The 26,702-nt window shown below is 44.3% G+C and overlaps 1 protein-coding gene across 1 annotated transcript in view; it reads left to right on the forward strand.

Moving 5' to 3' along the window:
* CAMK1 (calcium/calmodulin dependent protein kinase I) overlaps window positions 1-26,702 on the forward strand; it is a gene marked incomplete in the record, with an annotated part of 178,984 nt that overhangs the window by 128,145 nt on the left and 24,137 nt on the right. The window contains 3 exon segments of the mRNA XM_077451792.1: window positions 15,512-15,586; window positions 16,666-16,804; window positions 23,007-23,133. Of these exon segments, the coding sequence (XP_077307918.1) occupies window positions 15,512-15,586; window positions 16,666-16,804; window positions 23,007-23,133 (341 nt within the window).

Raw genomic sequence — 26,702 nt, forward strand, 5'->3', positions numbered from 1 at the left:
TGCACCCTCCTTTCTTTACTCTTATCTCAGCTTTGAACTTTAGCTGTTATTTTACTGCACAATAAACCGGCTCCTGTCAGAACATCCGGGGTCACTACGGGTGAGCGGGCTATTAGATCTTAACATGACAAGATCTGTAGTCTGAGTCCTACATATAGCTCACAGGTCCCTGCAAGGCTTCTGGCATCTCCTAATCATACCCTGCAGTGCTTCTTGTGGATGGAGAAGACAACTGCTCTGTGCTCCTTTCCTAAAGCAAGACTAAAGTCTTATGTTTGCCTATCTCAAAAGCACATATAATGACTTATGCTTAATCTTATCAACTGATTGTAAACTTGTTTCTTTGTAATTTTATATATGTACGTTTTTAGGGATGGGGGGCAACCAGCCCTTTACCAGGGAAAACTGAGTCCTGTGCTTTGGGCACCCTGGTTTAGAGGGGGGACACTGATACATTTTTTTTTTTTTTTTTTTTTTTTTTCTTATTGCATGCTGGACTTTCTAATGAGCAAGCCCAGCACTGCCTTTCGAATCGTTGGCATCTAGCATGACACGGTCGTAATTTCGACCAGCAAAAGACCAATGAGAGTTTTTCGTCGGAAAATGCGACCGTGGGTATGCTCCATTGGAATTTTGCTGGCCGAATTTCCACCAGTAAAAGATTGAGAGCAGCTTCTGAATTTTTCAGACGGAAAAAGTTTGTCGGAAATTCCGATCGCGTGTATGCAATTCCAACGTGCAAAAACTCACACATGCTCAGATTTAACTAGACAGAAGCTACTAGCTATTCTAGTCCCGTCATACCTGTTGTACGTCACCGCGTTCTTGATGGTCGGAATTTGGTGTGACCGTGTGTATGTAAGACAGGTAGAGCGAAGTCCCGTCAGAATTCCATCTCGGAAAACCATCAGAGCTTTTTCCGACCAAAATTCTAATCGTGTGTACGCGGCATAAGCCAAGTAATTGGCTTCTTTGCAATGTAAAAGGCAGGGAATGCATCTCTCCACGTCCTTGTGTTGCCTGTATAATCTGATCTCCCTGGTTTTCTTGTAGTTCAAAGCATCAGCTGAAAATCTGCCCCTTTTTTTTTTTTTTTTGATAAATATAATACATGTATGAGTTGTTCAACAGAAAAAATAAAATAAATTCTATGGAATAAAAGTGTTATTTTTATTTTTTATTTTTTTGTATTTTGTTATGCCATAGTGGAGTATAAACATTATATTATGGTATCCCTAGTTTCTTAGAGGCGAGGTCCCATATGCGCCTGATGTGATACAATGAGGTCTTTCTGTCTCCCCCTGATTCTGCACTCCCAGAACCTGCTGCTGTCGCATACATTGGATCCCGAGTGCGCCGCACCCATGCCGGGCACAATGGGGTCCAAATATTTTCCTATTGGTTTTGTTTGAGGAATCATTGGGATAGCTGGAATGGGATGTAATATAGGTTAAAATCGGGTAAGGCTGTGCCCCCCCAGGTCTGTTGGGTTCTTAAGTGTCTGGCAAGCAAGTTTTTCTGGCAGTCCCCTAAACATAAGGCTTAAGGAGGGCTTCCAGAGATTTAAAGTATTTCAGAGGTAGGTATATCCAAGTATGTCATAGGATATATAGAATTTTGGGCAACAGAATCATTTTTATTAGGTTTATACGGCCCCATACCCCTAGAGATAGACTGGCCCAGGTTTGTATTTTTGTATTGAGGAGAAAGGGGATTGATGTAGAGAGAGAGATATAATCAGCTGGGGGTCTGGATATGTGTATCCCTAGGTATTTAATAATGTTGACACGTTGTAGTGGTAGCCGGGCCTAAAAATCAGAGGGTGGGAAGCGAATAATGGGTAAGATTTGGGATTTTTCCCAATTGATCTTGAGTCCAGAAAATGCCCTAAACTGTTCAATTGTCTGAAATGCGGTGTAAAGAGAGGAACCCAAGTCGGCCAGGTACAACAATGTATCATCCGCATACATACTAATTTGTTTCCCGTTACCCAAACTCAGCCCCCGAATCTCTTGATTTGCTCGGATAGACATGGCCAGGGGTTCTGCAGTAAAGGTGTATTACAGTGGGGATAGCGGGCAGCCCTGTCTCATGCCCCTAGTGAGGTCAAACACTGGATACGGCCATCCATTAGCCACCATCGCTGTAGGAGTCTGGTACAATAGTTGGATCCATTTGATAAACTTGGGTCCAAAGCCCCATATCCCTCCAGGCTTCTCCAGAGATACCTCCACTCCACAGAATCAAACGCTTTCACTGTATCTAAAGTCACCACAACGTGTGAGCCAACGTCGACATGTGTAACTTGCAGATTGATGTATAGTTTCCTAAGGTTAAATGAGGTGTTGCGGCCGGGCATAAAACCTGCTTGATTGGCATGCATCAACATCAGTATAACCTGGTTAAGCCAAATGGACAGTACCTTGGCTAATATTTTAATGTCCACTTGTAATAGGGAAATAGGGCGATAGGATTTAGGGTAGCCTGGATCCTTTCCTGGTTTAGGTATAAAGACTATTGTTGCCCCTCTCTCATGGAAGGGTGTAGTATGAAGGTCTCAAAGGTGGTTATGAGGCTAGCAATTTAGGGGTAAGTATCTCGCTGAAATGTGAATAGAATTCAATGGGTAAACCATCCCAACCCCGGGATTTGGACCTGGCAAAACTAGCTATTGCAGTCACTATTTTTTGTTTTAAATCGTTTTTATAAAATTTTTACACATTTAAAAAAAACTTGCATACTTTGCAAAACAGTTTGCAAATCATTCCTAAAAATACAAAACATTTTCAAGGTGCACATGAATACATAAGAAATACATTAGGTAAATTTAATGGATCTATCCTCTAACACGCACTTGAATACATCTACACCCGGCATAGACTCTAGATTACCCTGGGCCATCTGAGTTACCAACAATAAAAAAGAAAAGAGGAGAAACCTGGAAGCAGGCCCATTCCCCTATCTCTGGCCCTAAAAAAAAAAAAAAAAAAAAAAAAAAAATTATAAAAACAGTGGGGGAGGGGATTTTCAAAATCATTTTCCCCACGTAACCCGTGTCTATTTATCTTTACTTTCAGGGAGGGAGAGAATGCAATCTCTCTATCCGGAGATATAACCCCATTATAAACCATACTATTCTCTTCTTACCTGTGTCTGTTTTTCCTACTTTTGAGGGGAAGGGAGGAGAAATTCCCCTCCCTCTATCCCCATTACCATCCTCCAATTTGTGCACAGAAAAAGGGGGGGAGGGAATCATATTCCCTTCATAAGAAGGGGGGGGGGGGGGGGCGGCGCATGGAGAGAGGACATCAGGGGACAAGCCCCGAAGTACTTCCTCCATTCCCCATAATTCCCAAGTAAATCGGGGGACTGTTTAAATTCTAGCCATTTCCTCCAGGTACCCTGAAATCTTGTTTCTGCATCCCTTTGGAAACCTAACAATTCTTCCATTATCCTTGTTCTATCTATTTCTCTAAGCCAATCCTTTATCCTTGGCATTTCCTTTGTTTTCCAATGTTTCGGGATTAGTACTTTCGCTGCATTCAGCATAAAGGGAATAAGTGCTGCTCTATACCTTTTTTTCCTAGAACCGCCAGTCGCATGAAACAGACATTTCCAGGGATCCAGTTCTATTCCGTCTCGTCAATCTTTTTAATTAAGTCCAACACTTCTACCCAGTATAGCTGAATCAAGCTACACTGCCACCATATGTGGGAAGGGTTCCCTCCTTCCCACATTCTCTCCAGCATAAAGGTGATAGGTCATGGTTCATTTTATGCATTTTAGATGGGACATAGTAACGCTTGGTCATTAATTTATAATTCATTTCTTTTATCCTTGTGTCTGTTGAGGTGGAGTGGACATAAATTTTCCTTTCAGCTTTTCCGGAACTAATTGGTTCAGTTCTACTTCCCACCTCCCCAAGGGACACATTAACCCATCGTCCATAGAAGTTCATCAGCATCCTATATATTTTGGAAATCCCCCGTCTACTTACCCCCCCCCCCCCCCCCCACGGTCAACTAATCTTTCCCAGGGATTTAAGCTATTGGCTGAACGGAGGGGTTTGGGGAGGATTCTACGAAATGTTGGAGCTGTCTATCTCCAGCCATCCCATGGTGTTGTACCGTATTTTTCTTGTAGCTCCGCTAGTGAGCACAAGATGTTTTCTTTTAGCACGTTTTAGTCTCAGTCACTCAATATGGGGCCATTTTAGTTTATTTTCTTTCCCTGGGGGGAAATAATTTCCTGTGAAGGGCATCAGGGGACTATTATATTGCCCCGTTGTACCCTTAAATACCATGTCCCATGCTCTTAATGTTTCAGTTGTAATTGGGGCCATTTCTCTGGGGAGACCTTTATGTTCCATTGGAATCCAGATGATCTGATCCAGAACAACTTTACTAATATCTTCCAGTGATGCCCATTTTTTTTTATTTTTTATATGAAGCGTTATGGACCCAGTCCAAAATTCTTATCAATACTGCCTCTGCGAGGTATTTCTGAAGATCTGGTAGGAACACCCCTCCTCCCCCCCCCACCCCATTATCTTTAGATCTTGCAGTCACCATTTCATCAGTTAGGAGGTCCCATTGTGTGTGCGTGTGTATATATGCGTGTGTATATATGCGTGTGTATATATGCGTGTATGTGTATATACATACACACACACACACACACACACACACACACACACACACACACACACACACACACACACACACACACACACACACACACACACACACACACACACACACACACACACACACACACACACACTAGTGTATATATATTAGTGTATATATATATATATTAGTATATATATATTAGTATATATATATATATTAGTATATATATATTAGTATATATATATATATATTAGTATATAAAAAAAATAGGTTTATAAAATAGATATCACCAGTGCAGTGGTCTTTGCCAGCAATCCAAATCGCAAAGGCGGGGCAGCATGTCTGCAGTACTGGGGGTCTGAAAAGCGGTTTCACACACAGCAAAAGGTGTTTGCATAGAATGGCAAATCTTTCGGCAGGCCTAACAGTCCTGTGTATTTGTCTGAATTGTATATGTATCTGTTGGGTGGGAGAGGCTCCTCTAGCCTGTACTTTATGGACAGTGCATAAAGCCGCGGGATCAAATGATGAAATAAATCCTCCTTCTACAGTCAGGTTTCCATGGCAATGCTGTGAACCCTGTGTGATCTGCACTGCCATTGGGTATAACGGGTCACTTCAGGCTGTACAGCTCCACTCCTTCATTGCCGGCCAATAAACAAAGGGCTCTAATTTATTTTCAATTTTTTTAAAGTGTCCAAACATGTGATCAGATTCTTCTGTTATCTTTGTGCTCGATGATGGAAAAATCTGTTATAATGGGCAACACTGGCAAAGCATGATGGGGCTTCTTTTTTGTTAAGCAGCTGGCTAGTTGCCGGTTTGCCTTTGGCTGCCAACTCTGTATTGAACCCTATGGATGAAGACTGGGATGCCATTAAAGTTCATGTGCGGTTTAAAGGCAGGTGTCGCAATACATTTGGTAATAGTTTGTATCTCTACACACCATGTAGCAAGGTCTCCTGCCTCCTTCAGTCTAATAAGGACCTCCAGGGCCATAGATAGCTGACATCTTTCTGTATGTGGTGGGTTGTGAGGCATGTTGGGTGCAAGATGGAAGTTATTGGACGTCACTTAATGAAAATTTCTCTTACAAACTTATGGAGTAAAGAGGGTTGGGGCCAGGACACCCTTTAGTTGCAAGTTCAATTTGCAGACTCAGACTTCAATAGGAGGACAGCTGTGCAAGGAAAGGCCCCAGCAAGGCGCCACATCTGCACATGCAGGAAATGCTGTCACCTATGGCAACAGTCTAATGGTGCACGGCAGTTTTCACCTTCACTACATCTTCTCCTTGTAGTTGTTCAGCCCACTGAGCTCCCGGTCTCTGCCACTGAATCCCTTGTACTCCTCCAATCTTCACGGTGGTATCTTCCTCAAGCGTCATCCCCGCTTTTCTGCTCGGTTCCTAGCTTGGCACTCCTGATACTTCTCAAGCTTCACCCTTGCTGGCCTAACTTGATCACCGTCTGAAGTTTCCCGATTCTTCACCGTGCCAGTTTGGCGAGAATACTATTCCAGTACTTGCCTCATTTACTCACTGTGGTCCCCGGCAACAAGGTGGCCGGTCCCTTAGTGGCGAAAGCCTCTCCTCCACTGTCGACCATGGTCAGGCTCTCTGGCAAAACCGCCGGACCTAAATCCCAACCCCGCGCCACTCCCCTGCCTCTGGACAGTCCCTCAGACAGCCCAGTAGCCAGATGCTCCCAGGATAGGTCGAATCTCTGGCCCAGCAGCCCGGAGCAACACGACACACGTCCATCCAGGCAGCACAGAACAGATTACCTCACTTCACCCAAATATATAGGTGCTCCCAGCAGGCCAAGGGATTCAAGAAAACCCCCGCCCATAGGATGAGATGCCCCATATACCCATAACCTGACCTTGCATTGCCCTCTTCTCATATCTAGTACCACCAAGTACCCGGCCACCTAGTGGTAGAAAAGTGCGACAAAGCCAAGCTTAGAAAGAAATCAATAGATTTCTAACAATTAACCAGGAGAACTACTCCTGGCAAGTACATTTTGTAAGGAGCTCCCTGCCTAATCTCCAGGATGCTACATTTGATAACACAAATTGCTAATCAACCAATCACATGGCAGCAACTCAAAAACTGCTGATCTGCTGAGATTTTCCCACACAACCATCTCTCGGGTTTACAAAGAATGGTTCGAAAGAAAATATACAGTGAGTGGCAGTTGTGTGGATGAAAATGCCTTGTTGATGTCAGAAGAATGGACAGACGAGGCAACAGTAACTCAAAGTAACCACTGGTTACAACCAAGATATGCAGAATACCATCTCTGAATGCACAACACATTGAGCCTAGATGCAAATGGGCAACAGTGGCAGAAGACCACTCCGGATGCTACTCCTGTCCGCTAAGAACAGAAAACTGAGGCAACGATTTGCACAGGCTCACCAAAATTGGACAATAGATTGGAAAAACGTTGCCTGGTCTGAGTCTACATTTCAGTTGCGACATTCAGATGGTGGGGTCAGAATTTGCCATTAACATGAAAGCATGGATCCATCCTGTCTTGTATCAAGGGCTGGTGGTGGTGTAATGAAGTGGGGGATATTTTTCTTGGCACAATTTGGGCCCTTTAGTACCAATTGAGCATTGTTTTGAACACCACGGCCTCCCTGAGTATTGTTGCTGACCGTGCCCGTCCCTTTGACTACAGTGTCCCCATCTTCTGATGGCTCCTTCCAGCAGGATAATGCACCATGTCACAAAGCTCCAATCATCTCACCACTGGTTTCTTGAACATGACTGAGGTCACTGGTCACATGGCAGTGAGATCCAATGGCCTCCGGTCACCAGATCTCAATCCAATAGAGCACCTTTTGGGATGTGGTGGCGGGGGGGAAATTGGCATCATGGATGTGCAGCTGACAAATCTGCAGCAACTGCGTGATGCCATCATTTCATTATGGGCCAAAATCTGAGGAAAGTTTCCAAGACCTTGTTGAATCTATGCCATGAAGAATTAAGGCAGTTCTGAAGGAAAATGGTCCAACCCGGTAATAGCAAGGTGTGTGTGTGTGTATATGTATGTATGTGTGTGTGTGTGTGTGTATATGTATGTATGTATGTATGTGTATATATATATATGTATGTGTATGTGTATATATATATATATATATATATATATATATATATATATATATATATATATATATATATATATATATATATATATATAAAAATTTACATTTTCAGGCCAACACAAAATAAGTACCCAGAGAGAGACAGAATTGTCAGATCCACAATGCTAAGAATAGCAGTGACATCTGTGCAACATCTTTTTCGTAAAGCAGCCTGTAATCTCCCCTCCCCTCGGCTCCCTCCCTTGCCAGATCCCATCCATCCCGTTATCCGCTCCGGAATCTCTGCATTTCTCTTGTCTAAACCTGAGCTTGATTAAGAAATCCCTTATTTGCCAAAGCAGCGGTAATGGCCCAAACAAGTCTGATTCTCTCTAATGCACTGATCTATGTAGTCTTTGGGGATTTAGAGGGATTGGCCTTTTCCTACCTCTTAGCTGGTCATCTGCTATTATCATCTCATGTGTGCTGTCCTAGTGTACAAAATGCATTTTTTTTTTTTTTTTTATATATTTTTTTTTTTTTTTACTTGTACAGTGTTTATGGAGATAAAAAACCAAAAAAACCTCTAAAAAGAAATCTGGTTTGGTAGAGCAGTGGTTCTCAACCCCAGTCCTCAAGTCCCCCCGACGGGCCATGTTTTTAGGTTTTACTTTGTGCAGCTGCTTTAAATAAATATAAATGACGTGGTATTGATAAGAGCTATTTTATCTAAGGGAAGTTTCCAAAACTTGGCCTGTTGGGGGGTAATTGATGACTGAGGTTGAGCACCACTGCAGTACAGCACTCATTAATGTGAAGCCAAAATAAAGACCCTTATGTGTCAAATATGCTTCTGTGTATTCACTGTTCCTTCTCTTCCTCCGGACTTCATAGGTCTGTACCTGGAAAGAGTCGCTTCTCTGGATCCACTCGGAGCGGTTATATGGTTTGCTGTTTGTAAACTGTGCCATCAATTAGTATCATATTGGAAAATTTTTACTATTAAACTTAATGGCCAAACGTAGGTGGACCCCTGCCAGAATTGCTGAGCTCAGGTGTTTCCAGAGAAGGGTACTGCAATTTTACTCTTCCTCCTTCCTCCTTCCTTTTTTTTTTTTTTTTACCATTGCGAACTTCCACTTTTATGGTAACCGTTTGAAGACCTTTTTCTGCTCCAGCGTGACTGTGCCCCTGTGGGCAATATCAGCTCTATATAGACCAGGTTTGATAAGTTTTGTGTGGAAGAATTCGAGTGGTCTGTAGACCACCGGATGAGCCCATGTCTTTTCCTCCATTAGTGCCTGATCTCATAAATGCCCATTTGCCCAGATGGGCATAAATTCCCACCAACGCCTTCCAAAACCTTGTTGCAAGACTTGCCAAAAGGATGGAGGTTGCTGAAGACGCTATATTGATATTAATACGTTACCCCAACATTTCATATTCCTGATATTTGCCTGCTGCACCATGTATGAAAAAGTATCCTGTTCTTTTTGGGGTTTCTTCAGTCCTCTTCAGCTTTCATTTTAAATCTGATCACACTAGGCTGGAGAGCATAGCCTTGTCACTTTTCTGGCTGTGCTGGGAACGTGGCCTTTTTTTCTCCAATTAACACTTGTCCTGACAGGGCCCCCTCTGTGTAGCCATTTACTGGGAAGACCGGAGTGCTGCTGTTTCTCTTGCCCTAGCTATCTGAGCTCCTTATGCAGTTGAGAACAGAGGATATTTGATCACTTTAAAAAGTGTATGTTTGTGTTTTTTTATTTTTTATTTTTTGTTTTGTTTTTTAAGGGGTTGTGAACCTTCAAAGTTTTTCACCTCAATGTATTCTATGCATTGAGGAGAAAAACCTCCTGTAATGCTGCAGCAAAAGCTGGTGTGTCGGTCCTGATTGGATGGATTGATAGCAGAACAGCCGTTGGCTCCCGCTGTTGTCAGTCAAAGCAAATGACCTGGGTAGCGGGGGCCGAGTCATACATTCGGCTTCTATGGATGCCGAATGAATGACTCGGGAGCGTGCCTGCAAGGTAACCCCCCCGTAGAGTGCTTCTTCCAGGGGGTTATCTAATGCGGGGAGGAGCCATGAGAGCCGCCAAGGGACCCCGGAAGAGGATGTTTGGGGGGCCACTCTGTGAAAAACTAACTGCACAGTGGAGGTAAATGACATGTTTGTGTGTGGTTTTGTTTTATGTTTTTAAAAAGAATCTTTAGTATCACTTTAAAATAAACCTTTTACTATCACGTTAAGCCATGAGAATAAAACATGGAAGCTGATTGGTTACTATGCAGAGCTGCATCAGATTTTTTGTGCTCCTGTTTTAGTAAATCTCCCTAATTGTTTCTTTCTATGATGAGCATTGTGATTGTTGCATGTCAATAGAGACTACATGGAGTATATTATGCCAGGTCCTGTCTAGCATTGAGATTAGGGGAGATTAATAAGGCGCAACCATGATGCAGAGCCTGTATATGTACTGAACGAGAGACGACTTTCCCTTTTTTAAACATATTAATACTGATTATACATAGCAATATTTTTGATTTTATTTTTTTAAACCCTAAATGACAGGGGGAAACATGTTGGAGTTAAATGAATCGAGGTGAGGCCGCTTTCACCTGCTAACCACTCGGGCCGAGTAAGGTGTGCGGCGGCGGCCGGGCTAAGTAGCTCTTTTTATTTTTATTTTTTTGGGGTGTTTTTTTTTTTTTTGTTTTTTTGTTTTTTTTCATGGAGCTCTGCTTTAAAAGTAAACTTTTCATAACCTATCCTCAGTGTACTTTCCCTTTTTAAACAATAAACCAATTCAATAATCATCCCCAGCACAGCCTGTACCTTTTCCCAATCTCCTCCCTCAACCTTGTTTGTTACTAACCTCCAGGTACGCTTTGTATGTTCACGATGGAGCTTTTTGCTGTGGGAGGGAATACACAACCCATTGTATAGGTAGAAGAATGAGGCAGAATTCCGTAGCCATGTAATAGAATTCAGTACGCCCCCACAGTTGGGAACTTGTTGCAGCTGCCTGTACCGTCCTCCCACTAGCCGGGACCCCACTGCCTATGTAGCTTTAACCCTGACTCTTTAGTCTTTGCAGCTCACCCACTGTTATGGGGGTTTTTTTTTGTTTTGTTTTTTTCCCCTTGAAGCCTTTCAGGAGCTCCAACTATATCTATATATACCAACTTTCTCGTGTGTGGGCTGCAGAGAAAAGCTCGCGTGTAGCTGCATGACTCAGACATGCAGGGGCTTTTGTTGGGAAAACTGCGGCATTGCACAAGAGTGCCTTTCATTGTTGAGACATTTGCGGAGAACAGTGACTTATCTGTTGATAATGGCTCGCCTCCCAGAATCCTCTGCTCCATTCACAGTCCTTAAGTCTTCTGCACCCAGCTTACCTGTTGATAAGTCTACCACAAAAAAACCTCTGTGCAGCCATGATCACCCTTGGGCAGTAACTCATTTAACTTGAAGCCTAATTTTTAATTTAATTTTTGTCGAGTAAAACAAACTTGTAGCCTGCCAGCTTGCTGTAGAGAAGGATACCCTCTGTTTGGAAGCAGTGGTCTCTCTGCAGAGGTTTAACTAGTGTCCCCTAGTGAGTCAGACCTGTAGCTCTGAAATAAGTAACGCTCCTGCTCCCTGCTGATTGGAGAGCTCAAACCCTCTCCCTGGGCAGAACGCTGCATTGCAGGCATTTGTCCCTGGGCACATACCACCCTAAAGTAATTGTAAATTAAAAATAAAAATGAAAGGTTTATACTGCTTTGTGCACTGGAATTTCAGAGTGCCCCCCGGAACTTCTCTTCTCGGGTACCCTGCCAGCATGCAGCTTCCTGTAGGGGCACTCATGCAGGCTCACTCCCGTGCAGCACCACCTGTGTCTATAGATAGACAGCGGGGCTCAGCCTCACTCCCTCATCACTGGCTTTGACAGCAGTGGGAGCCAATTGACTGACTGTGATACCAGAAAGTAAACGAGCGAGTGAGAGACAGCAGTGGGAGCCAATGGTCTGTGGGCCCAGAAAGTTAAGGGGAGAGAGCTGCTGCAGACAGGCAGGGTGCTGGATAAAATGAGGACTCAAGTATAGGAGAGGTGGGTTGCTACTACCTAAGCATTTTTTTACCCCAATGCAAGGAATGTATTGAGGTAAAAATGTAGGCTTTATAACCACTTTAGATGTTAGTACTGCTAAGAGCACCGTCACGCTGCAACAGCTGTCAGCTGCTTATATACTTTGACAGGCTACCAGTAGCAGAGCTGAAAGGGACACTTGTGCCCTCTGCCCGCAGCTAAACACTGGAGCCCCCCCCCCCCTGCACCACGGCTAATGGTCCAGTGTGTGTGGGGCTTTAGTACCCCTAGACATAGGAGATCATAAATGACTATATGGCCCTGCAGCCTACACACTTTGGGAGACGTTTACTAAAACTGGGGCAGAATCTGTTGCAGCTGTGTAAAGTAACCAATCCGCGTCTAACTTCAGCTTGTTCAATTAAGTTTTGACAATTAAGCCCAGGTTCACACCGGGGGCTGGTTTTGAAATCCTGAGAGTTCAGCTGAACACCTATTGGGAAGCCCGGTCGTTGTGCATAAAGGTCCTCATTTGCTTCCAGTAATCTTGTATCTTTTTCAGTAGGGACACTGCAGGTGTAAAAAAGGAGCTTGGGTCCCCTCAACACTTCTTAATTATTATTTTTTTTTTGTTACTGCAATCAAAACTTTAACTTTTTTAATTTTTATAATTGCGACACCAGTGTGTATGTAGCCATTAGCTCACAACCTTTTGCTATGCTATCCAGTCTGTGACCCTTACAACGTAGAGACCTGACAGCAGGGGGTTTTCTCACACTCCAGTGGTTGAATGAAAACAGCAGTCCATCCAGTTCAACCTGAGCGTCTACAATTGTCTCTATCCCTGTAAATCGCACACTCACATTGGTCCCTACCCTCAAGGAGCCCACAATCCAAGGTCCCCTACCATATACTGGGGCCAATTTTGGACAGTCAACCTACCAGCATGTCTTTTGGAGTGTGGGAGGAAACCCGCACAGGGAGAGCATGCAAACTCCAGCAGGTAGAGTCGTGGTTGGGATTCGAACCAGCGACCGTTTTTACTGCTAGGCGAGAGTGCTACCCCACTACACCACTGTGCTGTCGACCCAAGCACATAAAATCTCTTGTCTCCAAATGTTGAGGACCCCCTCCCCACACATACACACATGTACGAGTGTAAACGCATACGTCTAGGGCTCCATAAAACTGTTAATTGTGATAGCCGTGCACGCCAGAGTGAGCAATAATTCTAACACCAGACCTCCTCCGTAAGTAACACTAAACTGGTGACATGAAGCATCGCCTTTAGAAAATATTGGGCGTTGAAATTTTGTTTCGCCGGTACCTGCAAATTTAAGGTTTGACCTGTTGGGTATCTATTTACTTGTACCTCGTCTTTTTCATTTTTCCCAAAATTTTAGATAACTTATTGTGCTTGCCCTAAAATTCACATTTTGTGTTTTTTTTTTTTGTTTTTTTTTGTTTTACTGAAATTTTGCATTTCCTAGACCTTTGTGGTAATCTTGCGTGACACACAATTGGAACTACCACTATTTTATTCTATAGGGTGCACTGTTCGCTTTCAGAAAATCTGTTTTGGGGTTTTATGTAATCTTTAGGCCTAAAATGATATTCTTTAAAAAGGTTAAAGAGGAAGTAAATCCATCAGGGTTTACTTCCTCTCTGATTCCCTGCAAAGGTAAAGCATAATGGGCTACTATGCATCGCATAGTAGTCCATTATGTGTCCCTTACCTGACACAGGAGCCAGCGATGTCACCGCTGTCCCCTGTAGTCCGGAGCCTCCATCTTCTTGGTGGGTCTCGCTGCTCTGCTGTCATTCGTCGGAGCCGCGATTACGTCACTCATGCGCACAGGAGCCGCCACTCGAGGCATATCGCCGTTAACTGCGGCATGCCGCTGTCTACGGCGCATGCGCCGTAGACAGCGGTGCCTGTCTTTCGGCAAATATCTCCTAAACCGTGTAGGTTTAGGAGATATTTCTTAGACCTACAGGTAAGCCTTAATCTAGGCTTACCTGTAGGTCCAAAGTGTGTTATAAGGGTTTGCAACCACTTTAAAGAAGTCTTGCCATCATAAATGTATGAAAATGGATAGTTTGTAAACAAAACAAAAAAATGAAAATTGGTCAAACTCCATTAATCAGTGTATGCCTTTTCATGAAAACGCCCCCATAGCAACTTGTGGGGGCCTGGACCAGTTTAGAGGATTCTTCCAGATTATGCTTTAATTTGAAATCACTGACCTGCTGATATCACAACATACTATGCCTACGCCTTATCAATCGGCAGGTATAGAGTTGTGCCAGGCTTTAAAGCCCAAATCTGGGCAACAAAGTTTCCCCATGCAGTGGGCCTGTGTCCATGTTTCACAGGTTAGCTGCTTGTCTTTGTCTAGGGCAAGGGTCTCTCTACTCTCTAAACCAAGTTTGTCCTTCAAACTTTAGTGGGGGGCGCTCTGCGGCCAGTGGAAGTAGAAAATGTCCTGGCGTCAGAGGGATTTATTAGTGGGAGTAATAATGGCCCATCATTGTTGTCCGTAGGAGGAATGGTGCCCCATTGTCAGTGTCAGTGGTAGGAGCTATACCCTACTGTATGCTGACAGTAGGGGGAATATTGCCCCAAGGGGTGGATAAAAACATAGGTTCTCGTCCAGCCCCTGGGCTGCCCTTTGGAGAGCATTGGTCTAGAATGATGCTCAACACCTGCACAGAGGACCCACTAACAGGCCAGATTTTAAAGCGGAGTTCCATCCAAAAATTGAACACCACAGAGAGGAGGGGGAGATGCATCGCTGGACCCTGGGACAGGTAAGTGTCTGATTATTAAGCTGCAGTATTTGTAGCTGCTGACTTTTTCCTTATTTTTTATTTTTTTATTTTTTTTACGGCAGAACTCCGCTTTAAGTATTAGCTAGGGGAAATGCAGACTAGAATACTGTGATGTAATTCAGGTATCTTGCAAACCTGGCCCGTTGATGGGTTCTGGGGACAGGAGTTGAGAACCACTGGTCTAGGAGATGGGAGGACGTTGCAAGTAGATCTCTCTGTTCCCCAAACGCAAAACCAGTCCCTGTTGCTCCAGCCCTCCCCGCGGTCTTGTGCGGTGGCCTGTTCCTGACGTCGCCATGCCCATAGACCTACTCTGGGGAGTGAGAATGTTAGGAATAGTCCACCTTTGGATTATGGGGGAGCGCTGTTTTCTGGTGGAGCACAGGATCGGGTGAGTGTACAGCTTTCCCCCCACCGAGCAGTTGACCCGGACAGTGTGGCCCCACCGCATGAACTCTTTTTAATTGCCCGGAATTGGGCTTTAAGCCTCCAGGAAACCCATCCGTCTTAATAGACAGCGGGCACTATAAGGTCTAGGCATTTAGCCATGTGACTGCTAAGAGGACAATCCAAACTCTAAATCCACTCTTCAGCAGAGATCACATGACCAATTGCCAAGTTTTAAAACACATGATCAGACAGGAGAAAACCTGGGTTCGGTATTTGCTCCAGGAAAGTTAAACATTTTAGTCTTCTAAATTTTCTTTTCCAACAACCTTTGAATCTAGGTCCATTTTATTAGCAAATCTGAACCTTTACACAGAGGCGTGTTACATTTCTGTCCATAATTTAATTCTTGTTGCTTATTTGATCTGGTCTGTTTGTTGCTGTGAAGATCTGTTGCATTACTGATTTTAACAAAAAAAGTTTTTTTTCTTAAAGGATCAAACATGCAAATATTGTGTCGCTGGAGGACATCTACGAGAGCCGCAGTCACCTTTACCTCATAATGCAACTGTAAGTATTGCATGACCCCAAGAGCAGTGACGAAAAGTAGTGTGTGGTAACCCAGGACAGCCAATCGGCATGTGAAACCCGACTGCCAGGGCTTTCTTCACTTTTGTCAGTCCTTGCTCTTTGCACTACACTATAAAATGTATTTTATTATGTAGGTTTGTGGTGCACCAATGCCCCCTGCTGGCAGTCAGTAGTTATTGCCAAAAAAAGCATTTCAATTTTAAAGTGGCTGTAAGCCACTGCATTTTTTATTTATTTTTTGTCTTGTAATCTGCAAGGTAATGTCATAATGTGCCAGTATGTAAGGTAAGTGGCTGCAGCAGATGCTGATCTTTATCAGACATTTGGGACCATGGCTAAGAACTGCACATGCACCAGGTTGTTTATGCTTGTGTCCTCTCTAAGCCGGTGTTTTGCTGAGAAAGGTCCCCCCCAGCGGATAATGTCCCCCCTGTACTGTGCAGGCGAAGCGCTTGCGCAGTAGGAACCACAATGGAGCCGCCGAAAATAGCCGAAGCTGAACACCTGTGAATCAGCTGTACATGGCGCCTGTAACAGGGCCCCTCGCGGGCTCGCTTCGCTCACAGCACTTCGGGCACAGCCTCGCTGCGCTCGGCATATTTATATTCTAACTCTGTCCACTTGGATGGTGGGGGTTTGAACCTGGACTCGGGGCAGAATGTAGTGTGCAGGCGCCATGTAGAGCTGACGATCAGCTGTTCATCTTCAGAGACTTTCGGCAGCTCCGTAGTCATTCATACTGTGCAAGCGCTGCGCCTGTGCAGTACAGGGGGGACATTATCTGCAGGGGGACCTTTTTTTCAGCAAGACACTGGCATCTCAGTCCAGGAAGTAATTACCTTGGAGGATCCCTGATTTAAAATGGCTGTCCTTATGGAGAGAAAAACAAATTAAGGCATTGCCGGGGGAAGTACTGCGATCTCTGTTGGAGGTTATTACCTGGAAGTGTTCCTCGCACATCGCTAAGATTTTTCATAATAAGATTAATGCATGCTATCTGATTGGGCCACACTACAGTTATGGAGTGCTATGAATGACCTGGTATTGCCTTGTTGCAGGGTGTCTGGTGGGGAACTGTTTGACAGGATTGTAGAGAAAGGCTTCTACACGGAAAAAGACGCTAGTCAGCTTATTAAACAGATCCTGGACGCTGTGAAGTATCTGCATGACATGGGGATTGTACACCGAGATCTGAAGGTGAGATTGGCCTTTTCTTTTCCTTAAAGCTGAACTCCAGGCAAGCAGTTGGCTACAGATTTGAATCCTAAAGATGAGCTTGTCCTTCCAATGTAAAGAGACTAAAGTCTGTGCAGCTAGTCTTGTGATTTCAGATGGTGCAGTCAAGGCGGATGACTCCTCTATTCACTGGGTCCATTTTGGAGCTTCCAGTGTTTTTTCTCCATTCAGCCAGCATTATAAGCCGTAGCCAGTGAGCAGGGAGTTAATGTGTAGTAAGTTGTCGGCGCTGAAAGTGTAGTGTAGCAAGGATATGTAAATCACATGTCTGGCTGAACAGAAGTAAGAGTCCTTTGGCAGTGAAAACTATTAACAGACTGTATATGCATTTTAAGATGGAACTGTCACCATTGCTTGCTCCTCAACATTGCTTTTCTTTTTTAATAAGGCTTTTAACTCCTTTGCTCACTTTGACTTTACAGAAAGTTAAAGGAAAATTAGTCGGCAAATATTAGTAACCAGTTACTTAAAGGGACACTAAAGGTTCAGTTTTTATATTTTTTTAAAATAACAAACATATCATACTTGCCTCCACTGTGCAGTTCGATTTGCACAGAGTGGCCCCAAACCTGCTATTCTGGGGTCCCATTTCGGCTGTCTCGGCTCCTCCCTGCAATAGATAACCCCTTTTTGGGAAGCTTTCACGGGGGGGGGGTACCTTGCAGGCGCGCCCCCGTGTTATACCCACGGCGTACATAGCCGCCGAGTGTATGCCTTGTCCCTGGATATGTTTGACAGCAGCGGGAGCCAATGATTATATCCAATGAGGAGCCGATCAGCCATAGGGAGAATGACACGGGATCGCGCCCACAGAGATTCGGGGCTCAGGTAAGTAAATCGGGTGCTCGTGGGGGCCGTAGAGTGCAAGGTGTTTTTTCACGTTAATGCATAGGATGCATTAAGGTGAAAAAACATAAAGCCTTACAATCCATTTTAAAGCAACTGCTAGAATAATGTCAAAGAAAGATCTTTGTAAAGAAAATGAAGAACTTAGAATATTTTTTATTTTTTAATGCCTCAAACACCCGGACATTTAAAAAAAAAAAGGCTGTAAAGCTAGTACTGACGCCAGGAAAAAACTGCGTTAAAAACTTGATTATATCTGCATTTTGCATTGATGTCAATGAGCGTTTAGTAGCACTATCTTTCAGCCGCGTTTCTCTGCCTCTATTCAAAATCGATGGTTCTCTATGGGAGCTCATTGATTTGAATAGAAGTCGCACCAAAAGTCGGATCAAGCCACAAAAGCTCAAACGCTGCTGTAAAAATATCCATGTGTGAGGCCTTAGGCTCATACATGCTTAGTTGGAAGCAGCATCGGTCCCCTACCAGCTTGAAGACAGAGAACCAAGCAATTAAACACCACCAATCAATATTTTCTCAGAGCTACGTGAGCAGAGAGCTGGTGACTGTCGGTCACAGTTCTCTGCTCTGCCCCCTTGCGCTCACTGGCGTGCTGGGCTGTGGATGGGGGTGGGAGTGGTAAAGCTCAGGTCTTCAGCACTTAACTGGTGCTGAGCTGGTTTCCCATCCAGGGTTGTGGGAGAATCCCGACTAGATTGTCGCAATCTTTCCCCAACCCGGACTGGCTCTGACGTCGGCTGCTGAAAATGGGTCACAGGAGTGCAGAACAAACTGCACTCCTGTGATCCGCAGAAGTGCAGCCAAACAAGCTTTGGCTGTACGTCTCCATCAATGCTTACCTGTCCATTGCCCATGCCATCTATTTTCATTCCAATAAAGAGCTACAGTGGCTGAAAAATATTCAACATCTGATGCTTCCAGTTGCCTCAATTAGGAGATGAGGATGCGTTCGCAAATTAGCCATTTTCCTTCCCCCCCGGTGTCATGTGACTCGTTGGTGTCTCAGGTGTGAATGGGGAGCAAGTGTGTGAAATTTATCGCTCACTCTTTCATACTGGTCACTGGAAGTTCAACATGGCACCTCATGGCAAAGAACTCTATGTAGAGAAACCATTGTTTTTTTCAGATCCTCAGAGGGCCTAGGCTATAAGAAGATTGCCAAGACCCTGAAACTGAGCTGCAGCACAGTGGCCAAGACCATACAGAGGTTTAACAGGACAGGTTGCACTCAGAACAGGCCTCTCCATGGTCTACCAAAGAAGTTGAGTGCATGTGTTCAGTGTCATATCCAGAGGTTGTCTTTGGGAAATATATGTATGAGTGCTGCCAAGGTTGAAGGGGTGGGGGGTCAGCCTGTCAGTGCTCAGACCATACACCACACACGGCATCAAATTGGTCTGCATGGCTATTCTCCCAGAAGGAAGCCTCTTCTAAAGATGATTCTCAAAGCCCACAAACAGTTTGCTGAAGACAAACGGATTAGGGACATGGATTACTGGAACCATGTTCTGTGTTCTGATGAGTCCAAGATAAACTTATTTGGTTCAGATGGTGCATAGCCTGTGTGGCGGCAACCAGGTGAGGAGTACAAAGAAAAGTGTCTTGCCTACATTTGAACATGGTGGTGGGAGTGTCATGGTCTGGGGCTGCATGAGTGCTGTGGGCACTGGGGAACTACAGTTCATTGAGGGAACCATGAATGCCAACATGTTCTGTGACATACTGAAACAGAGCATGATCCCCTCCCTTCAGAGACTGGGCCACAGGGCAGTATTCCAACATAACTACCCCAAACACACCTACAAGACGAACCACTTCCTTGCTGAGGATAAAGGCAGTGGACTGGCCAAGCATGTCTCCAGACTTAAACCCTATTGAACATCTGTGGGACATCCTCAAATGGAAGGTTGAGAAGCGCAAGGTCTCTAACATCCACCATCTCTGTGATGTCATCATGGAGGAGGGGGAAGAGGACTCCAGTGGCAACCTGTGAAGCTCTGTTGAACTCCATGCCCAAGAGGGTTAAGGCAGTGCTGCAAAATAATGGTGGCCACACAAAATATTGACACTTTGGGCCCAATATTGACATTTTTACTTAGGGGTTTAATTAGTTTTGCTGCCAGCAGTTTAGACATTAATGGCTGTGTGTTGACTTATTTTGAGGGGACAGAAAATGTACACTGTTATACAAGCTGTACACTCACTACTTTACATTGTAGCAAAGTGTCATTTCTTCAGTGTTGTCACATGAAAAGATAGAATATTTACAAAAATGTGAGGGATGTACTCACTTTTGTGTGTAATAAATATATTTTATTAGTTTTTATTACACATAAACCTCTTCTTTATTGGGGATGGAGGAGAATATACTTCAGTTGATGTCAGCAGAAGAGAGGAGGAAAGGACTCGCTCATTCATTCATGTGAATCCTAGAGGCATTAATATAGACAGCTCGGCTGTGACAGACTAGGTATCTCTTGAGCTTTGTCTGACAGGAGATCCCAGCTCCCAGCACTGTTCCAATTAACGAGTGCCAGAGCAGAATTTAGTATCCATGCCTTGTATCCCTGCAGAGAAGCCGCCAAGGTCTCCCCCAGATCCATCAATTGCAGGGAAGGCTTGTGCTGTAAACTAGATGTGTAAAGACACCAGGAGGCAAAACCTAGATGAACTGAAAGCCATTTTCACCCTCCATTTGACTTTGATTAGTTGGGTGATTGATCAAGTTCTTTCAAATATTTTTACAAAATATGCATCCTTTGTTTGTGACTTGTTGGTTTCCTTTGCATATCTGTATAAAATGCTGTTTGATATACACCACATGGCAACAGAATGGGGAGATTCTTCAAAAATTAGAGCTACAGTCTCCTAACCAAAAATTGAAATCAAACATCTTAGTCAAATTTAATGCTGCAAGTCATAAAAATATAACCATTTCTAGAACTGTCCACATATGTACTTGCCAGATCTTTTTTTTTTCTCTCACCTCCTGGAATGCTGGCATTGGCCATCGCGGATGTGGATCTGAGGTCTGCTCTTATGCATTTCTGGTATTCTGTGCAGCTGGCTATCCAACATGCCCCTCCCATTCACAGTAATGACACTGCGCGGTGCACTTAAGCTTAGAATGCCCAACGAATCCTGGGATCTGTGACCCAGATATGCCAGCAGTCAACAGCATAGGCGGATTACGTCACTTGCCTAAGAGGCGGCAACCGGAAGTCCCAGGGAAAGAATAAAGTACTTTCACATAAAATTTAAATTTTTTTTATCATCCATTGATAGCAGACCTATGGATTGGCCGTTAGGATGAACCAAACTTTGGAAATTGAGTGAAGTTCCATTTAATTTCAGGTGCTTCCACTGAAGGTTACTGTTAATGTCACAGCAACGTTTTAGGGTATATACTCTATCACAAAAAAAAAAACCTGGTTTAGAACTCCAAAAATGCCAAAATACGGTATGACTTAGTTTTTGGACAGATCTTTTCGTACACGTTTTTTGGAGTAGAGTTCTAAACGAGGGTTTTTTTTTTGTTTTTTGTTTTTTTTATGATGGAGTATGTACTACAGAATAGTTACCTGTGACTCCTCCTGGTATACAATTTCAGAAGGTCGGGACTTTAAGGTGTCTCTAGCAATTGTAGCTAACATCTTGGGGTATGCTGCATTCTGAACTGGTCCCAGGCATGGTTTAGCCCATTGGCCAGTTCGATTGTGTGAGTCCTCTGAACTGTGGCCAGTTAAGCAAATCGCACCCAGGACCATTTGCAACAGGTGATTCCAGGTGCAGTTTGCTTCTGATCCAGTATGGTTTTCTGCGGTATGAATGCAAGCTCTACCAGAGGACATTTCTCTCCATAGAGAACTATGTAATGAAAGGGGGATTGCTGCTCTGGTTAGCAGGGAAGTGTGCACGGGAAAACGTCCAAGTGTTCCTGGGACCACTTCCTTTATAATCCAGTGTGAGTGCCGACCTACTGGAGGGGGGTGGACAAGTGGACCCTGGCATGGTTCACGTAAAACAGTCCTAGTTTGAGCGATCCTTAGATGACTGTGCACTTCCATCCTTGTAGCAAGTTTGAGGAAGGCCTTTTTCTGTTCGAACGTGTCCTGCAGAAAGTCAGTTCCATAAAGATTTGTTTTAGGAGTTTGGTGTGGAGAAAACTCGAGTGGCCTACACAGAGCTCTGACCTCCAACTCTACCGAACGCCTTTGGGGTGAACTGGAGCTGTGGGTTGCACGCCAGGTCTTCATCCACCATCAGTACCTAACCTCACGAATGCTAAGTTGGCATTCCTAGAGGAGTGGAGGCTGTTATAACCTCAATGGTGGTAGGGGAAACTCCATATCCATGTCTGTGTTTTTAGCATGGGAAGTCCAACAAGGTCATGTAGATGTGGTTAATAGATGTCAAACTGTTGGCCATGTGGTGTAGATACCAGCTTTTTGTCATAACCTACAACAGTGATGGCGAACCTTGTCACCCCAGATGTTTTGGAACTACATTTCCCATGATTCTCATGCACTCTGCAGTGTATTTGAGCATCATGGGAAATGTAGTTCCAAAACATCTGGGGTGCCAAGGTTCGCCATCACTGACCTACAACAAAACAAAACCCAAGTTTGGAAAATCAAGGCAAGACTTTAGGTGGGAAAGTAAAAAACAATAACGCTAATGGAAAGCATATACAAAGCTAAAGTCTGCAAGTGCTGTAAAGACACCAAAGCTCTTTAATGTGAACCTGCACTCTGCCTCGGTACATCTAAAATGAAGGAACATCTTAAAAATCCTGTGCTTTCCCTCAATGCAGTGTTCAGTACATGAATAACCAATTTTGTGAAGAGTGGGGGGGGGGGGGGGGTACACAGCCCTCTGTAAATTTTGACTAGCTGTAGAGCACAAATTGAAAAGTACACAGGAGAAACTAATAGTATTAGTAGTACTAGTATTGGATGAGGGAGAGTGCTGTGGGAACAAGTTTTCCGTGTTTATGGTACTATCTTTAAAGTTGACCAGCTACTTGTCAGGTATTTTCAAGGTGCAGGTTCATTTTAACAGGAAGCTATTGTGTGACATTTTTCTGAAAGTAATATTCTAACAATTGTTGGTGTAATTTTACTACTTTTACCTGTTTACATTTCCATGTGTGGATCCTTTTGTATGTCATTTGTAAATGTTCCCACTGTGTATTAAGGAATATGATTTGTATTAGCAGTTCCGTCATTTGCTCCTTGGAATTGCTCGTAATATTGTATAATCTGAATTGATTTCCTCTATTGTCTTTTCCTCCATACAGCCGGAGAATTTGTTGTACTACAGTCTGGATGAAGATTCCAAAATCATGATCAGCGATTTTGGACTGTCCAAGATAGAGGGATCCGGAAGTGTCATGTCCACGGCCTGTGGGACACCTGGATATGTAGGTTAGTATGCTCTCAGTATGATGGTCATAGAGGGGTGCTAGGTGTACCACCATTGGCTTCTCTTCTCAGGTAGTAGGTAGAGATGTTTTTGGGTAGTGGTTTTACTCATCTGGTTGGTATTGGCCACGGAACATTTGACCTCACAGCTGCATTATTTACAGTCTTGGTCAACTCCATTTCATTGTGACCGACAACATTTCACCATTTACTTATGAATAGCAGAAATGCATCAGCCAACCTCTCCTAATGTCTGAAGTTCTCATGGTGAGAGTAGTAAGGACAATCTGGGGCTTTAACCTTGATGTCGGTCCCTACATTCTATACACCCAGTGCTGGGGGGGGGGGGCCTTACCATTTTACTGTAATACTTTTTCTGTAGCTATGCAGTGGATAGATTATTAGCATCTATGAAAGTAAAAACTAAATGTGATGTTTGTTTTTCTATAACATTATGTTTTTTCAAAAATTACAGGTAAACTAAAAAGCAAAATTAACCACAACTCAAATTTAATTTTTTTCCCCTAAAATATCAAACATGTGAGACTTACCTGCTCTGTCTAATGGTTTTGCACAGAGCAGCCCCGTTCCTCCTCTTTTAGGGGTCCCACCCCCTGCGCACCTGGCTCCTCCCTCTGAGTACACCCCATGCAAACCGCTTGCTAGGGGGATACTCGTGCCGGTTCGATCCTGAGCTGCACTGTGTACGTCTATTGACAGTGTGGCTAGGCCCCAACCCCGCTCCCTCCTCGGATTTGCTTGACAGCAGCAGGATCCAATGGTTCCCGCTGCTCTGAGTTCAATGAGGAAGATGAGAGAGAGCATTTCTGCTGCTCTTGTGCACAGGGCTGGACGCGGATCTGCTCAAGTAAGTGTTTAGGGAGGCGCAGGGGTGGGTGCTGCACCTAAAAGGTTTCTTACTTTAATGCAGAGAATGTGTTAAGGTAAAAATCTTTTAGCCTTTACAGCCACTAGCAAGCAGTTTGACCTAAATTTATTAGTTACTCAAAATCCTTACATAAAGGCACCGGACTGGCTCACAATCGTGAAAGCTTAAAAAAAATCAAATGGATGGCTGCACACTGTTGTAAGGAAATTGGAAGCTCTGAACAATAATCCACAAATCTGCACTAAACCCCAGATACGTGGCCTGACGCATTTTGCGCTAAAGAGCTCTTATAACACATCTGAGAGCAACTACCATCACACACTTGAGTTGCACAGCAGAGCTCAGTGGCGGCCCATCCATATGGGGTGCAGGGGCGACCCACCCCCCCCCCCCCCCCCCAATCCATGCACCTGGCTCTTAATCTACATGCGGGTCGCTGGACGCATGGATTGCAATGGGGGTTTATTTTTAGAAGCACAGAGGTTCTAATAGGCTTCAAAAAAGGGTGGGCTCGGGGCACAGAGCCCACCCAGTTGTGTGACAATGGCGAATTAATATTAGCTATTGTCGTCCTGGTTCTCCTCCCAGCCAATCCGGAAGTGGGTCCTGAGACCCGTCACCCAATTAGGCGAGAGGAGAAGCGTTCCTATTGGCTACCAGGGAGGAGGCAGGCGACGAACGGCTAAAGCCGTCGTAATGCTAAATAGACGATGTTGCAGGTGACCCGACCGGGAGGGGTATGGCTGTATCATTTTTTGGGTTTAAGCCCTAGTTCACACTAGTGCGTTTTGACATGTCAAATGGGCGGCAATTGCCAGCAATCGCACTTTCCCAATCGGTGCGATGCTGCTTTTGCGGCACCGCACCGATTTTCAAAAAATAGTTTCTGTACTACTTTTTGCAATTTTGGGCTGCGATTTACATTAACATATGTGCAGAAACCTACACAGATGTCTCTGAAGTAGCGGCCGAAATCGGGACTGACATGCAGGAGTGAAATCGTGCGAGTTCAGCTTAACTCGCACGCCTTCATTCCCACAGCTCAGTGTGAACCTGGGCTAATACTGCTTTAAATAGAAGGTAATGCATGTGTGTTTACCTCCACTGAGTACCCAGCAGCATTGGTGTAAAAAGTTCTAGTCTACTCTAGACATTATCACCTTGTTCAAAGTATGGCTAAACTCGACATTTTCTTTAGTTTTGGATCGAGTAGAAAGGGTTAAATCCACGTTGGTTTTCTTTTTCCCATCTGTGTTCCATCTTGTGATTTCCTTTCCCCTCCTGCCCTGAAGGCATCACAAATTGGAAATCCCTTTATAATTGTCACCAGAACCGTTATCACTAATAAAAGTAGTGCATGCATTACTTTTGGTGCGATTTCAGCTCATTAGCATTGCACAGAACTGCACGTGAATCGCACAGGAACACAAAACTCGTTCCTGTGCAATTCCTGGTGTGAACCGGACCTGAGCTGGGTGGAAGATTATCGGCTGAACATTCACTTAGTCCTATCAGATGCAGTGACTGTTCTGATACTCAGGCAGCCACGGGTGCCACCTGCCTGAATACAATAGCCGGCAGTGGAGATCCCTCCATCCATGATGATTGTGTGGATGTGGGAATAGATTGATGGGGCTGAATGAGAGAAAATCAAGCCATGTATGGCCAGCTTTGGTAATTGGTTTTAAACGTGTATATGCATCTTTTCTTTCAGCTCCTGAGGGTTTTAGCTCAGAAGCCGTACAGTAAAGCGGTGGATTGCTGGTCGATTGGCGTCATAGCATACATCCTGTAAGTAATGCTTTTATTTCACCCAAATCACTTCCTTATGTCTGGAAAAGCCCTACTAAAAGCTGGAGATTGTGTGAGGACCGATCTACTTCCCACACAATGTGTATGTGATCATAGCTGATCCCAGGCACGGTTTTTGGATTCATGGCCATGTCCATGGGTTTTATTGTCAGGCCAGGCAGAGAGTCACATATATTACCAAAAGTATTGGGATGCCTGCCTTCACACTCACATGAACTTTAATGAGATCCCAATCTTAGTCCGTAGGGTTCAATATTGAGTTGGCCCACTCTTGGCAACTTCAACTCTTCTGGGAAGGCTGTCCACAAGGTTTAGGAGTCTATGGGAATGTTTGACCATTCTTCCAGAAGCGCATCTGTGAGATCAGGCACTGATGTTCTACAAGAAGGCTGGGCTCTCTCCGCGCTTTTTCATCCCAAAGGTGTTCTATCAGGTTGAGGTCAGGACTCTTTGCAGGCCAGTCAAGTTCCTCCACCCCAAACTCTCTCATCCATGCCTTTATGGACCCTTTGTGCACTGGTGTGCAGACATGTTGGAACACGAAGGGGCTATCCCCAAACTGTTCACACAAAATTGGAGGCATGAAATTGTCCAAAATGTCTTAGTATGCTGACCCTAAAAGTTCCCTTCACTGGAACTAAGGGGCCAAGCCCAACGCCACACTATAATCCCCCCTCCTCCACCAAATGATTTGGAGCAGTGTACAAAGCAAGGTCTATAAAGACATTGAGCTAGTTTGGTGTGGCACAACTTCACTGGCCTCAACCCGATAGATCACCTTTGGGATGAGTTAGAGTGCAGGCTGTGAGCCAGGCCTTTTCCGCCAACATCAGTGCCTGATCTCACAAATGTGCTTCTGGACGAATGGTCA

Source organism: Lithobates pipiens, unplaced genomic scaffold (assembly GCF_037356315.1).
Source record: "Lithobates pipiens isolate NorthernLeopardFrog02 unplaced genomic scaffold, aLitPip1_a1.2 Scaffold_23, whole genome shotgun sequence".
Taxonomy (NCBI): domain Eukaryota; kingdom Metazoa; phylum Chordata; class Amphibia; order Anura; family Ranidae; genus Lithobates; species Lithobates pipiens.